Consider the following 15490-nt stretch of genomic DNA (forward strand, 5'->3'; position numbering starts at 1 on the left):
ACCGCAAGGTAATTGTAAAGAAAGCTGAAGATAATATTTTTGGTTGAAAATGTATTTCTACAGCCTTAGTTTTATTAAGAGTTTTTTTGTTTTTGTTTTTTTTTTTAGCAAATTTTGGAATTATGACAACTCTATAACAAACAAGATATTGATGCACTGAGGTGGGTAGTACTCCATTACATTTATTGGGGACTAACCCAGGATTTGAAGAAATTTTACTTTTCCGGATACTTTTCTTGCAGGATACTTTTACTTCTACTTGCGTGATAGTTTTATTGAACTAACAATACTCTTGAGTCTACAGTATGAGTAAGTGACAAAAGCTTTAGGTTGTAGTTTTTGAAATGTTTATGTCTGATCTTTGAAAATACCAGATTCTGGGCATAATTAAACATGAACTTAAATTATAAATCAGACGTCCTAACGGTTAATTTCTTGGACCACTACTTTGTACTTCTACTTGAATAATATTATTTTGAAGTAGCATTACTCTTACTTGAGTCAATTTTTGGCTACTCTATCCACCTCTCTTGATGCATAGACTCCCCATATATTCTTTGGAAAATAAAAATGTTTATTTTTCAAGATCAGACAAGATGCAATTGAAATAACATTGTCTAAGCCTGATATTTGTACTGTTTTATTGAAAGACATGGAGCAGTGATAAGCCAGTTCAACAGTCTCTTTTGGTTTATCATTTTCAACATTACATTCAGTCTATCAATCCCCTTGTACAAGTAAGGCAAAGCTTAAGTTTGGCATGAAATTACACTTTATATTAATGCAGAATGATATAATGACATGCTTTTATGGACCTTTATATATATAAGCCAAATGAAGTCAGTCAAGGCTAGCAGTTATAGCAACTAATCTGGAGCCAAGATCAATATGTAGAAATCCAATCGTGTGTATCATAGCAACCAAAAAAATAATCAGGAGCCAGAGTGTTGAAAATGGCACCCCTTCCCACTTAGCAACCCTGTCAATCAAACCTGTTGCTAACACTAGCGAGAATGACTTCAGGGAATGAAGGCACCTGATTGGGTGGTTATTAATGTTCATATCTTTATTTACAGACAAAATATCACAATAAAAACCCCAGGATCGTGCGAAGTCGGGTAAAACTGACATTTTGAGACCAAAATTTAATCTGACAGCAGCAGTAATAGAGAGAGGGCGACGCTTTTTCAATAGAAAGTGAATTGGAGCCAGCGTCAGTGGAGCCGAATGTCCCCGTGCTCACTTCCTATTGGGAACGCGGCGGCCAGCGGGACTGCTATGTCCATTTATACATACAGTCTATGGGATGTACCTAATAGAATGTAGTACTCACTTCTCTAAATGTCTGGGTAAAATTCTGTTTCGTTGCTATGTTGTTTATCGTCCATCATCTTCACCACCATCGCAGTCGAAATTGCGTCACTCTGGCCTGATTTCTCCTCAAACCAACTGTCTAGCGCTCTTTTAGCATCGAAACTAGCTATTGGCGGCCCGTTCACTGCTAGTGTTAGCATATCGTTCATCTGCTCCAATGTTAACCTGGGTCTATTGTTTCTTCCAGTCTTTAGCATAGCCGCACGTCCCTTTTCACAGCAAACTGTTGTACTGGGGAGAACTTTTATGAACTGAGCGACTCTACTTAGGATCTGGTAACGATGCTTGTTTGTGCAGATGTGACTGATGATATCTTTAAAACCGCTCGAATTGTAGTTGAACTTTAACCCTTGCCATTCGCATGTTATATTGTTCCTAGCTTCAGAACAGGATAGCTCTTGTCTAAATGAGGGAAATGTCTTCAGATGTCCACAAATTATCTGAATTTCCTCCTCTCCAAAAGTGTGCAATTCCTCCATATTTTCAGGCCATGCAGACAAGTCAAACACTTTGCACGCTTTGACAAATGAACAACTTTGTGATTCTAGATGTTGACTCAAGGTAACTTGACTTTTGTTGCAAATCTTTTCACGAATTGATTGAAATTTTGATTCTGCGACAAGCAAGTTTTTCAGATCCACTCCATTAAAACTATCTCGAAAGTTGTCTTCAAATTCTTGGAGGTACTCACCTGGGGAATTGCTAAGCAACCCTATGTCCTGAATGGCTTCTTCAATTTTATTTTCCACTTTGGACACCAGTACGACATTGCTTTGAAATGTTAGAGCCAATCTCGACAATACAGCAATGATATCTAACATAAAGTACATTAGTTTGACTGATTGGTAATCTAACAGAAACTGTAGAAGCGATAAAGCAATGGCAGAAGCGTCGGCACCTTGCGTTTGTGTGCTAATTTCTTTCAAGTGAGAGACAACTTCAAAATAATCTTTTATGAGAGCATTAAGCACATTTGGTTCACCGATGATCCAACGAATTGCTCGAATATCGCCCAGAAATTCGGTTTCTTCAGACAGAGTTGGTGCCGCGTCCCTAAGCTCCGACATCATTCGAGGAGAGTAACGATAGAAACTCAGCAACTGTTTAAGATTGTTTTCCAAGTCTTCCAAACAGGACAGCTCTTTGCCACTAATTGCATCCAGAATTTCCAAATGTGGTCGACTTATCATAATAGGAAGGCACAAAATCCATGGGAATATCTTCTGCAAAGCAATGTACAAATCCGCTCTGGTCGCTAAAGAAATATTCGCTCCATCTACTCCAAATCCGACCACTAACAACTCCTGAAACTGCAACCCAGTAACACTAAAAGCTTGCTCTAATGCTTGGAGACAGCCCTCAACATTCGCAATCGACAATCTTTGCAGTGACAGAAGTTCGGTATTGGGTGAACCATCGTTTGTCAACAACTGGACGTAAACCGCTACCGTGTCCGAAAACAAATCGTTGTTTTGTGCATCCATAATGACACTTAAAAATGGTGACAGTCGCATTTTCTCAGCTAAATCTTCCCTTAATGCTCTTGCAATGTGGTGAATGAGTATTTGGCAATCTCCCTCATTCATGTATTGATCGACTAGTTTAAGTTCGCATTTCTTCAGTAGCTCTGCCAATGATCGCAGTTCCGAATATGACCGTCCTTCCGAAGCCAAATGATATGCCGAATTGAACAACAACGTCATATTTTTGCACATTTCTTCTGTCTTTTCCGGATGCATTCTCAGTTTGTAAAGCTGCAGGCATTTCTTGTGCAAGTTGCTCTGGCTGTGGAGTTTAATAGTGTGGATTTTGAACTGTCTCGAACCAACTATGAAAGCAGAAGTCCGTGAGGATTGCACGGTGTATTGGCGGCAAACATGGCACCACATTTCGTTGCGTGTTTGGGAATATCGAAGGAACCAGAACTTTTTGAGCCACTCCTGTTTAAAGCGTCTTATTCGTCGACCGCCTGCACAGGGGATTTTGGAAGAGTCGTCTGGGGAGATGACCAGGTCTGTGGACATGGATTCATCAGCAGAGTCCAAGTCCTGCTCGTCTTCTTCAAAAACAACTTGAGACGGTGTTAGAGACTCCATCGCTAAAAAAATAAAACAAGCTGAATTTGGAGTAACACTGAATCATTTTATAAATATCAACACACTCAACTTTTTTCCCTGTAAATTAGTAAAAGCTATTTTCCCTCCAGAAATTATATTGTAAAAGCAGAACCTTATAACAACTATTAGACCATGACGTGCAGTTTTGATCTAAATATGAATGATTTTCTCTTTGCCAATTTATTAGAAAGTGCCATATGACTCTTTGATGACTGTTTGGAGCTGACTGGATGTTCCACTCTGTTGAGCTAGGAACAAATTAGACAATATCTACCTCCTCAGTACATGGTTTGAAAATCAGATACTTGAGGTTTATTACACATTTTTGTACATATACTGTGACTACATTTGTGTTTGTTGGTTTATAGCAGGCATATCCAAAGTCTGGCCCGGGGGACCCTGTACAAATTTCCAGTGGCCTGCAGTCTCTGGAATAAAAATAATTATGTGTGGTCCATCAGCACTGTTGACCATTGTAAAATACACATGTAGAAGCAATATTATATTTCACCAGAAGATGGAAGCAGATCTGAGCTGTGCACCGAGGCTGCGCTCTCGCTGATTTTTATCGCCAACTGGATCAAGACAGGTTTAAAGAAATTCAAACCTTTGCTAAGAAAATGCTGAGTTTGTTTGGTTCAACATATTTGTGTGAGAAGACATTCTCGGTTATGAACCTGAATCGTGCGAGGACAAGACTAACTGACTCTTACCTGAGTGATGTTTTGTGCATTAAAACCTCTGTCTTTGAACCAGATCTGGCCTATTTACCACAGATCTCAGTTCCTTCACATTAGTGCAGGCAAGTTTTTTGTTAAACCTTCTGAAGAGAACAAATTCTAAAACCTCAGTAAATTTATTTTATTGTGATTATCAAAATCACAGTTTAAATGTTCACTTTTTCATATTTATGATCTGTATATCATTCACTAAATTTTGAAAGGTGAAAGTCATTTGCAATAAAATAAAAAAAGAAAAATAACTAGTTAATTTACATTTAATATTAATGGTTCAAAAAATGATGAGGCCGAATGGTCGGCCCCCACACATTTTCACCTCAGGTTTGGACACTCCTGGTCTACAGGGTACCTCCAGATCTTAGCCAGGACCTCGTCACGAAAAACTAGCATGGCTCTATTTCTGCAAATCTTAAAATCTGATTATTTCAAAATTGTTTCAGTGTAGGGTTTTCTTGTTTCAATTTTTTGGGCTCAATTACCCTATATTTTGAGTATAAAACATCTAAATTTGTCAAAGGTTTTTCAAAATATATTCTGAATTTAACCTAATTTAAAGGGCCCATATCACACTATTTTCTGATCTGTGTTACAATGTTGTTTCCTCATCACAGTCAGACTTGAAGTTGTGTTTTGTTTCATTCACACATGTTTAACAAACAAAGTCTGCAGATTTAGGCTTAGTTCTTCTGTGAAACAGAAAACACTCTGCTCCACCTTGTAATATCACGTGTTGATACAGGAAGCGCTCCACGGTGTTTTAAAACTCCATACACATTCACTAGAATCATTTGGATAATTTTAGCCCTCAAATGATCAATGTCTACTAAACAAAAGGTAAAAGGAGCTGTTAATTTGAAAACTACCGATTGAAAACTACAAAAGATTACTCCAACATGTTTGAATGAAACAAATCACAACTCCGGGTATGTGATGAGGTAACAACATTCTAACGTGACTTAAAGCTCAGAAATGTCAATTTTGCATAACATAGGACCTGAAGGGTTTGTACCTGATTTTATTTCTTCTAAATCGGGAAAACACCTATTGTTTCATACATTGTATTTTAAAAGCAAAGAATGAGACTGGATAACTTTGGCTGAACATTTTGAAAGACAATTTCTTGGATGAGAACCATAAGGAAACAAATGGCCAGGTAATTTTATCCAATCAGGGTCTCATTTATAAAACTTGGAATTCTTACTAAAAGTGTACGTATAGACAAAACACAAACTTCCACAAACATCCTCAAATTTGCATAATTCTCATCTTTCTTAACACAGATCTCCTTCTGCCTCACCTCTGAAATCCCCAATGCTCAAAGTTCAGAGTTTTTGGACTAACAGCTCATTTCTATATAAAGTTGTGTTATTATTGATAATAAAGTTAAGATGGAAATTCACATACATAACATTATATGTACTCACGCTTTATACATGAGACCCCAGATCAGTTGTTGGATAAGAACCAATTACAAACCACTGTTTGTGACTATCCCTGACAATTGTTTCTTTGTTGTAGTTGGAGAGAGTTCAGTTCAGTTCATTCTGAAACAAACTTCACTTGTTTCAAATCAGGTACAGCCCATTTAATTCAAGGAGATGGCTGTGTATTTGAGTACTTGAGTGTACTTTGGGAGACTCACCTTGGTACTCTTCAACAGGTGCCTGTTCGATACACGGCGGTGGGGTCTGGTCATTTGTTGGAGTGGCCTGTTGCCCCCGAAGACGTTCTATCTCCGCCTCCAGCTCAGCAACCCTCCGTTTAAGCTTCACGCAGTTCGGACAGAAAGACGTTGATGGTTCCTCTGGTTCCTGCTTCAAAACCAGCCCACATGAACCACCGTCTTGTGCTGTGTTCAAGGCCTGGCTCTGCGGTGGGATTTTACATGTGTCTGATGTGTTCAGGGTCAGCGTGTGCAGTGGGACTTTACACTTTTCCTCCAGAACGTCTTTAAAAATCAGGTCAATTTTCTTCCTCTTTGCAGGAGGCTGGTCTTCTGAGTCCTCCCTTGTTTTTAAGTTGGATGAGACTTCAGGACCTGCACAAATCAGATCTACACTTTTAACCTACTTCTGGATGGCTTAGCGTCGGTATTTCACATTTTACAACTTAAAATAAAGTATATAGTTTTTAAAAGTCTGAGCTGCCCGTTGTATTCACATGATATTACAATATTATACAATTCCTACAGTTTAAAAGTGAGGTGGAGTTTGCTGTTTAACTGTCAGACTGCAGATGTGTGGACCTAGTTTATGATTAATATCTCTGTTATTACTGGGCTTATCCACAGGAAACAAAAACTGCCACAAAGTTTAATGTCTTTTCTGTCAAACAAAAGTTAATTACATTTTTCACAACTGATACTTTGCGGCTGATGTCATCAATATTCCCTGGGGGTGTAATGCTAACTGTAGGCTCTGCTCTGTCTGAGGTTTTATTTGAATGAAATTATTATTTTACGAATTAAAATATAAAGAATGGAAAATAGAAAACAGCTTTATTTTGTAATATTAATAATTTTGAAATACTTTTTAAAGTGTCGGGAAATTTTTTTATTAAATTCTTGTGGGTAAATTGGGCTTAACCTTTGTATAGAATTCTCCTTAGTGTCATCAATGTGGAAGTCTCTAAAACAGTCTTAAACTGTCTACTTGTAATTTTTAATATATTTTTCAAGTTTTCTTTGCAAACTGCATCTTGACTTGACTATAATTTATATTTACAAAAAACATCATCCTAACAAAGTAAGTAAAAACTCACTTTAACTCCATCTTTTCCTCACCTGTCTTTAGTCTTTGGTTGATTTTTTCCTGGGACACACTGTGCAGTCTCTGGATATACTTTGAACTGTACCACACTCTGAGCCTCTCTCCGGCCACAAGGGGGCGACACACTCTGAAGTAGATCTGTTTACCACGCTGGAAGGCCGTGAGGTTTCTTTCACTGTCATCTGAAGAAGTGCGCACAAACCTGGACAAACAGGACAAAAATCTGCCGTCTTAAGGAGAGGCAGCAGACAGGATAACCGCTCTGCCGCAGTAACATAAGAAGGACATGCACCCTCCACTCAGAGAGATCAGGAGTCTCACCCACAACCTCCTGACTGAGAGGAGGAGACACGATAACCACTCTACCAAAGTAACACAGGACATGCATATTTGTAAGTAATAACTACCTCATCCAGTTTGCTTTGGTCTCATCACTTCCATCGATTGACTGATAAGTGTTGTTCGAATCAACGATCTGTGAAAACATGAGCAGCATACGATTTTACTGTTGCTTTTAGGGTTGTCAAAATATTGAAAATCAGATACTAATCAATATTAAAACTAATATCAAAACTAGATACTTATTTGAACAAGTATCAATAGTAAAAAAGTCACATTCACAGGACAGAAATGAACCTTTCCTGAATAACTTTAGAATGATCTTGTGCTGTATCTTTCATAAGTATAAGACACATAGACTAGTATACACCCATGGACCACTATGAACCTACTGCACACTGAGAAAGCACTACCATTTAATGTGGAAAATCACATTCTATTGTCAAATAAAGAGTGTTTTTATTGTCATCGTGGTATTGGAATTGGTATTGATTATCAAGTCTTTTCATAACATTTTAGTATTGTGACAACACTAATTGCTTTACAGTTAACTTATACTGCTATTATTTCTCACTCCACACTTTACACATTATCCATACATTGTTACACTAAGGTGAAATTGTCTTTTTAATCAATTTCAATGCACATAGAAACCAGTTTTAAACATTTCTGAGATTTGTCCGTACCTTTGAACTTATGATTTGAATGAATACATCTGCTTTCATATACAGATACAATACATCTAGGCTTCATATTTTTAAAAGATGTGAAATCTAACAAATACAACAAATTAACTCAACTGAAAAGAAAACATGATAATATTTAATACAACTGGGGGCAGCTAAAATGAAGACTGTTAAAATGCAGATTCGTGTTGTAATACAGTGAGCTCTTTGGTCCAGTCAATACTAGAATCAGCTTCAACATTTGTGCGTTTACCTTTTGCATATTTCATAGCAAAGTACAATCTAATCAGTAGGGTAAAGTTGCTGTTGCCCCTATCTGAGAGTATGAATCATCATCTAGTATCTGAAAACTACCAATTATATTTATTAACTGAGTAATTTGTTTACTAAAGGCAAGGCTGTAGAAATCACATATTGCACTTACAATCCATGAGAAAAAGCCAGATGACCTGTCTTTAGTCACCAGCTCGCCCTCGTAGGGCCCAAACACTGCCCCTAGAGGAAACCCAGGGCCGGTGCAGCGGACGTCCACCTCCTGCCCCTCAGTGAAGATCTCTATACCAGCAGGGGGCGTGAGAGAGGCCCTACCCACAGTCCCCAGAGGCACCGCAGTGTCCCGAACCAGCACAGGCGGCCCGTGGGTGGGACAGTGGTCAGCGAAGGGGAGCTGGCACTGCTCACAGACTAAGGATACAAAAGGAAAATTACAGTGGTGGAAAAAGTACTCCAGTAAAAGTACAATTACATGGCTAATATGAAATACTACTCCCAAAATTGTACTCAAGTAAAAAGTATGCATGAAAAATACCACACAGTTCCTTTTAGTGCAAATAGAAATATTTCAGATCACACTTCGATACAAAACTTTATCATTTAAAAAGAGTAAAACTGAATTAGTTGTTTAAAACTGCAGTCGCCGTATTCTCTGAGCTCTGGCCCATCAGAGGAGAAGATGCTGTTGGGTGTATTTGTATGTTTATGAAGGAGCAGAGATAGCTGAGGGCTGGAAAAACTGGGACGTGTACAGTACTCAGTAGCTATTATGATTTAAGATGTAACTAATTACAATTACATGGACAGATCTATACTTAATTACATGTACAACTGCAGATTTAAAAATCTACATGAAAAAGTACAATTACCCTAACAATCGACTGTAGTACAAAATATTTGTGATGAGTCTACTATATTAATTAGTTTACAGTCGTGTATATTTTTACAGGAATTTGCCTATCTCAACTTTTGAGATTAGGCCTCGTAGGTAGGTTGACCCCAGTTTAGAGCCATGACTTACACCAAAGGTCCAGGGGCTGCTCACTCATGATAGAACCATGGTCCACTGCAGCTCTGCGTCCACTGTGAGCAAATATAATAAGAAAGAAATATCAGCATACACAGAATTAGGATTTTTAATAATAATACAGACAATATTGTCTGTAAGATTTAAAGGTTCACTGTAATTTTTCTGTGGAGAGTCTGCTACCTGCCACTCTTGTCTCCAAAGGGATGTTACTGCTTTGCCTTGAATGTTTTACTATATAGCATTATACTTATCTTCAAAAAGATAGAAATGCATGTTTTCAAAGTATTTTTGTATATTTTGTAATAAAAATAATAAAAATATATGTACATTACATTACTTACTGCTGTGGAACATTCCCACAAAGCAATAACAGCTCCAAGCAGACAAACAAGTGTCAGACCCTCCATTACCATTGCACCTTTAACATGTACAACTCTACATAGACAAATGAAGGTAAAGAGTGGTAAGTGACATTCAGCAAACTGAAGGAGCCTATTACAATTTAAAATAAGCAGTTTTCATTCTGAAATAATGTAATAAACATTAACGGGGAAAAAATTAACATTAATTAAATTCACTAAAACAGTTGTAATTACATTCCCATAAAGCCTGTTCCTTCAGACTCCAAAGCCTCATAAATAGGCCTAGTCCATTTAGCCTAGAATTAAACCCCAAAACTCACTGCCCAGTGCAAGCTTCTCTCTGTCACAATAAATGACAACTCAACTAGTAAGTACATCTTTTGGCATACATTATCATTAAGATGCTTTAAGCCTTTATTACACTATTTTATCACTGGTTCAGTTTAGAAATGAGTCCAGAAGGAGTTCATTATATAATACCTGCTACTTTTACAAAACAAAGACTGTTTCTTTAATTCGCCTACGCATTTTAAAAACTCTGCAACGACGCAAACTCCTGTGCATTTCGCTTTAAAACTGCGCTTTTTTTCTCTCCAGTGGCTCCAAACTTGTCCTTAACTTGTGTGTCCCCGTGCGTCACATGCGTCAGCGGCACTCCTCCGCTCGCGCTGCAGTTTTCCTCCGCTGTTTGTGCCGCATTCAGGGGCTGGGGCTGGTTGGCGAGCTGCAGTAGTTTTCGGAAGCCATGTTAAATTTCACTGTCACTCGCCACAGAAGCTCCAGGCTCCAGGCAGCGGGCGGACTGTGTCCGTGTCCCGCGCTCCGCGGCACGGACTCACCTCCAGCCGCTCACCGCTGCTCTCTGCACCGCGGACTCGGAGCCAAACTTTCCACTGTGGAAAAGGCAAAAAGCTTCTAGCCAAGAGGACTCAGTCGCCTCCCCGAGCACTGGCCACCATTTTTATCACAGGAAATGACATATAGGAGGACGGAGGAAAGCGAATGCGCAAAAAATTAAAGTTAACTGCGAGGATTTAAGGTGTCCAGCGCAGTCAGGGAAAGTGACCGCGTTTAACCGATGCTGACACATCTAAGTTAAGAAATCACTCTGAAATGTAATGGCACACTCTCAGATGTAAGCCTAAGAGACTCTAAGTCTGTCAGCAGATCCAAACTTCAGTTTCGTCCATCCTCCACACATAAATGTGAAATATTAAGACTTGAATATGTGCTAGCATTTTTAATTAGTTTTATCTTGTGAAAGTTACTATATTAAGCATTGATGTGGCTTTTAACCACTTCAGGACAGTAATACTTGCCCACTGTGGTATAGAGACTAGTGAAGCAGTGCAAAATATAGGCAAAAACAATAGCTGGAAGCATCAATGTGTTACATCACTGTATGCCATTTAAAACCACATTTAATCTAAACGACCTGAGTCAAGTGAAGGTGCAGGGACACCACTGAGCGTGCTGGACAGTGTCATTTTGGGTCCTTCAGGAAGAGTCTTATACTTATATGGGCCTTTTGACAGATTGTTCGGACAAGAAGACATGACCCCCCTTTAGTCCAAGTCCAGGCCAATACTTAAAACCCAGAGACATGAACAACACAAAACAATGTCTCCCCCTGCTTCCACTGGAAGGTGCACAACTGATGATTCTCATAGACAGAGTTATCTACAAAGAAACATCAAGTGTTGTGTATATGTGTGTTGTTTATAAATGTGTATCTGCATGTGTGTGTGTGTAGTGTATATGTGTGTTGTGTATAAATATGTAGTGTATGTGTGTAGTGTATATGCGTGTATATGTGTGTAGTGTGTATGTGTGTAGTGTATATGTGTGTAGTCTGTATGTGTGGAGTCTGTATATGTGTGTAGTGTATATGTGTGTGTATATGTGTGTAGTCTGTATGTGTGTAGTGTATATGTGTGTAGTGTATATGTGTGGAGTCTGTATGTGTGGAGTCTGTATATGTGTGTAGTGTATATGTGTGTGTATATGTGTGTAGTCTGTATGTGTCTAGTGTATATGTGTGTGTGTATATGTGTGTAGTCTGTATATGTGTGTGTATATTTTAAGCATATCTTTTTAACTTTGTGCATGCCCTTATTTGTATTTGTATTTATTCAGTGTGTTTATGTTGCACTTTTTCACCAAAGCAAGTTCCTAGTTTGTGAACTGTGTTCACAGACTATGGCAATAAAAGTCTTCTGATTCTGATATGTGTGTGTATATGTGTGTAGTCTGTATGTGTGTACTGTATGTGTGTAGTGCATATGTGTGTGTATATGTGTGTGCATATGTGTGTAGTGTATATGTGTGTAGTGTATATGTGTGTATGTGTGTAGTCTGTATGTGTGTAGTGTATATGTGTTTGTACATGTGTGTAGTGTATATGTGTGTAGTGTATATGTGTGTGCATATGTGTGTAGTGTATATGTGTGTGTATGTGTGTAGTGTATATGTGTGTAGTGTATATGTGTGTGTGTTTGTGTAGTGTGTATGTGTTTGTATATGTGTGTAGTGTATATGTGTGTGTATGTGTGTAGTGTGTATGTGTTTGCGTATGTGTGTAGTGTATATGTGTGTAGTGTATATGTGTGTAGTGTATATGTGTGTAGTGTATATGTGTGGAGTCTGTATGTGTGTAGTGTATATGTGTTTGTACATGTGTGTAGTGTATATGTGTGTGTATGTGTGTAGTGTATATGTGTGTAGTGTATATGTGTGTAGTGTATATGTGTGTAGTCTGTATGTGTGTAGTGTATATGTGTTTGTACATGTGTGTAGTGTATATGTGTGTAGTGTATATGTGTGTGCATATGTGTGTAGTGTATATGTGTGTGTATGTGTGTAGTGTATATGTGTGTAGTGTATATGTGTGTGTGTTTGTGTAGTGTGTATGTGTTTGTATATGTGTGTAGTGTATATGTGTGTGTATGTGTGTAGTGTGTATGTGTTTGCGTATGTGTGTAGTGTATATGTGTGTGCATATGTGTGTAGTGTATATGTGTGTGTATGTGTGTAGTGTATATGTGTGTGTATGTGTGTAGTGTATATGTGTGTAGTGTGTATGTGTTTGTATATGTGTGTAGTGTATGTGTGTAGTGTATATGTGTGTATATGTGTGTGTATATGTGTGTAGTGTAGGTGTGTGTGTATGTGTGTAGTGTGTATGTGTTTGTATATGTGTGTGCATATGTGTGTAGTGTATATATGTATGTGTATGTGTGTGTGTAAGTGTATTTAAGTCCTAATGTCCATTGTCTGTCAGTAGTTGAGCACCATTGAGCAGGTTAAGAGCTCATCTCACCAGTCACAGCAAAGTTGAGCAAGTCCCTTCCTCAGTAGGTCAATGACTTGCGTGCTTGTTCTGTGCTTGATCTGTGCTTTGGTCCTTTCCGAGGAAAAAAAACCAAAAAACTCCCCCAATCTCTCCCTCCATTTAAAACATAAAAAAAAAATATGATTTATTATCAATTATTTTCCCGATTTTTCTGAATTTCCAGGGCATGTGGGAAACCTGACTTATGCAGCAATAAAACTGTGAAATGGCAAAACCAGAAAGTGTGTCTCCAAACAGTCACTCTGACATGCAAGGAGAAATTCCTTTTGGTTTAAAATGTAAATTGTAAAGCAGGGTCAGGCTCCTCACCCTCCCTCTGTGGCCCCTCCCTCCTCAATTGTGGCCCCTCCCTCCTCCTGATTGGCCCCTCCCTCCTCATGTGTGGCCCTTCCCACTCCTTCTGTTGCCCCTCCCTCCCTCGTGTGTGGCCCCTCCCTCTCTCTGGTTCAGCACTGCAGCTCAGTATGCAAGAAAAACTCTTGTGATTTGTGATATATGTTTAAAAAGCAGGATTCTGTACAGAGTGCACATTGTAAAGAACTAAAAGAGCATTAACATTTGAGACAAGACTGAAATATGAACAAAAAAAAAACATGATATATTGTTCTTTGACCAAATCAAACTGAATTTTTGATTTGATTGTGACATATTGTGCAGCTTGTGGCTTAAAGTGAGTTATAGGGGCTAAATAGTAACTGCAGCAGTGTCATTCTTTAGGTACACATGGTTATTTTGACTTTCTTTCTTTTTTTCTTTACATTCAACCATGTAACAATCTGTTCTTTTATATCTGATGGAGTTAAATTAATGAATCAAAAAACACAAACAAAACACATGAACCCAGTAAGCCCAAGAGCTCCGCCTGAGAGTTTTAAAATGTAGAAACGTATCAGAACAGCTCCCTCTTCTGGTCATATTGCTGTAACAGTAATTGGTACAATTGGGGGGGGGGGGTGTTGTGAGGGAGCAGGGAGGTGTCTGAGGTGGGTGGTGGGGTCGCCGGAGGGAAGGCGGAGTGCGGTTTACTGTTTATAACTAGGGATTTGGTTGTGCATGCTTTCGCTTATGGCCACACCAACTTGGGTATGCCTGATCTCATCTGATCTCTGAAGCTAATCAAGTTCGGGCCTGGTTAGTACTTGGATGGGAGACCACCTGGGAATACCAGGTACTGTAAGCATTTTCATTGATTTCCACTCAAGTGCGCTGGAGAAAAAGACCGGAAAAGCACTCATAGGCTTTTTGTGCACAATGCCAGACCAAGTTGAGAGAGTGGCTTTGGTGTATTTATTGCACAAAAGTCATCAACGGAAGCTATCGGCTCGGTGGCGGCGTGTCTGGGTCCACGATATAATTCAGAGGCGTTTGGAGTTTCATCACCTGCTCCAGGAGCTCCGACTGGATGACCACTGCTTCCAGCAGTACTTTCATTTGTCCCAGGCCCAGTTCGATCACCTGCTGTCCCGCACTGGTGCGCGGATAACGTCCCAGGACACCAACTACAGGCGCTCGATTTCATCTGTGGAGCTCCTGTCCATCTGTCTTCGGTTAGCACATATAAATATTAATAATTCTGAATGCAATAATAGTAACTTATTTTGTATTCAGGTATTAGCAATTAAAAGTAGCTTAGAAATGTGTTAATCATTTTGAGTTATCTGTTCTTGCTACTGCAAATAGTCTCCGTTTGTGTGAAGCCAGCGTTATAGAATATACAAATAATAATAATAAGAGCCACCCACTTAACTATAAAGAGCTTAACATTGTCTGTGGTTATGATTCATAATATTTATTTACTTAGCAAATATTATAAGACCAAAATTTTAATATAATTTAATAGTATATTCTTGTACTGTTTCTTGTTCGCAGGTATTAGCTGCCAGGACTGTGCTGCTGACTGTGGCTTCAGGTTCATCACAACATGTCCATTCAAGATTGACCCTAATTACCAGGTTAAACAGGAAAATTAATAAAACATACAGATTTACTTCACTCTTGTCTCTGCTTTTTTGATGTTTTATTTATGGTCTTCAATTGGTAAATGCGGTAAGCTTTTAGATATATAAATACGGCATATATTTTGTTAACAATTACTGATTAACAACAACAATTACCTTACAAACTACACAGTAGTAGACAAATGGTGCATGTGTAAAAAACAAATGTTTTATAATCAAATTTATATATTTTATTTTCCAAAATTTACAAAATTACAAAATCAAAATATTTAACAAATACTAACAAAAAAAGATAATTTAACTATTTACATATTTAATTATTATGAAAGGACCTTGTCTGGAGGAGGGGCGGGGGAAGTGAGGGAACATATGAAGGGGAGGAGAAAGGAGGGTCTGTTTCCTCCCCTGTAGAAGGTGCAGCCTCAGTCTACACAGTAGGCTCCAAATGTAAAGAAACTGTAGTGTTTTCATATAATAATCTGTGAATACTA

At 38.5% G+C, this 15490-nt stretch overlaps 1 protein-coding gene and 1 non-coding gene across 2 annotated transcripts; one reads left to right on the top strand and one right to left on the bottom strand.

The window, feature by feature from the left end:
* Positions 1-623: 623 nt before the first annotated feature.
* On the bottom strand, positions 624-10658 carry prdm11 (PR domain containing 11). The gene is made up of 7 exons (XM_033968502.2): positions 10529-10658; positions 9319-9380; positions 8449-8708; positions 7407-7474; positions 7014-7201; positions 5874-6269; positions 624-3472 (listed from the first exon to the last, which is right to left on the bottom strand). Exons 2-7 carry the CDS (start codon positions 9344-9346, stop codon positions 1338-1340), a joined length of 3075 nt encoding a protein of 1024 aa, XP_033824393.1. The 5' UTR covers positions 9347-9380; positions 10529-10658; the 3' UTR covers positions 624-1337.
* A 3444-nt stretch (positions 10659-14102) lies between these two features.
* Positions 14103-14221, top strand: LOC117372922 (5S ribosomal RNA). The gene has a single exon (XR_004541533.1). It is a non-coding gene; the product is annotated as a 5S ribosomal RNA (ribosomal RNA).
* The last annotated feature ends 1269 nt before the right edge of the window (positions 14222-15490 follow it).

Source organism: Periophthalmus magnuspinnatus, chromosome 6, assembly GCF_009829125.3.
Source record: "Periophthalmus magnuspinnatus isolate fPerMag1 chromosome 6, fPerMag1.2.pri, whole genome shotgun sequence".
Lineage (NCBI taxonomy): Eukaryota > Metazoa > Chordata > Actinopteri > Gobiiformes > Gobiidae > Periophthalmus > Periophthalmus magnuspinnatus.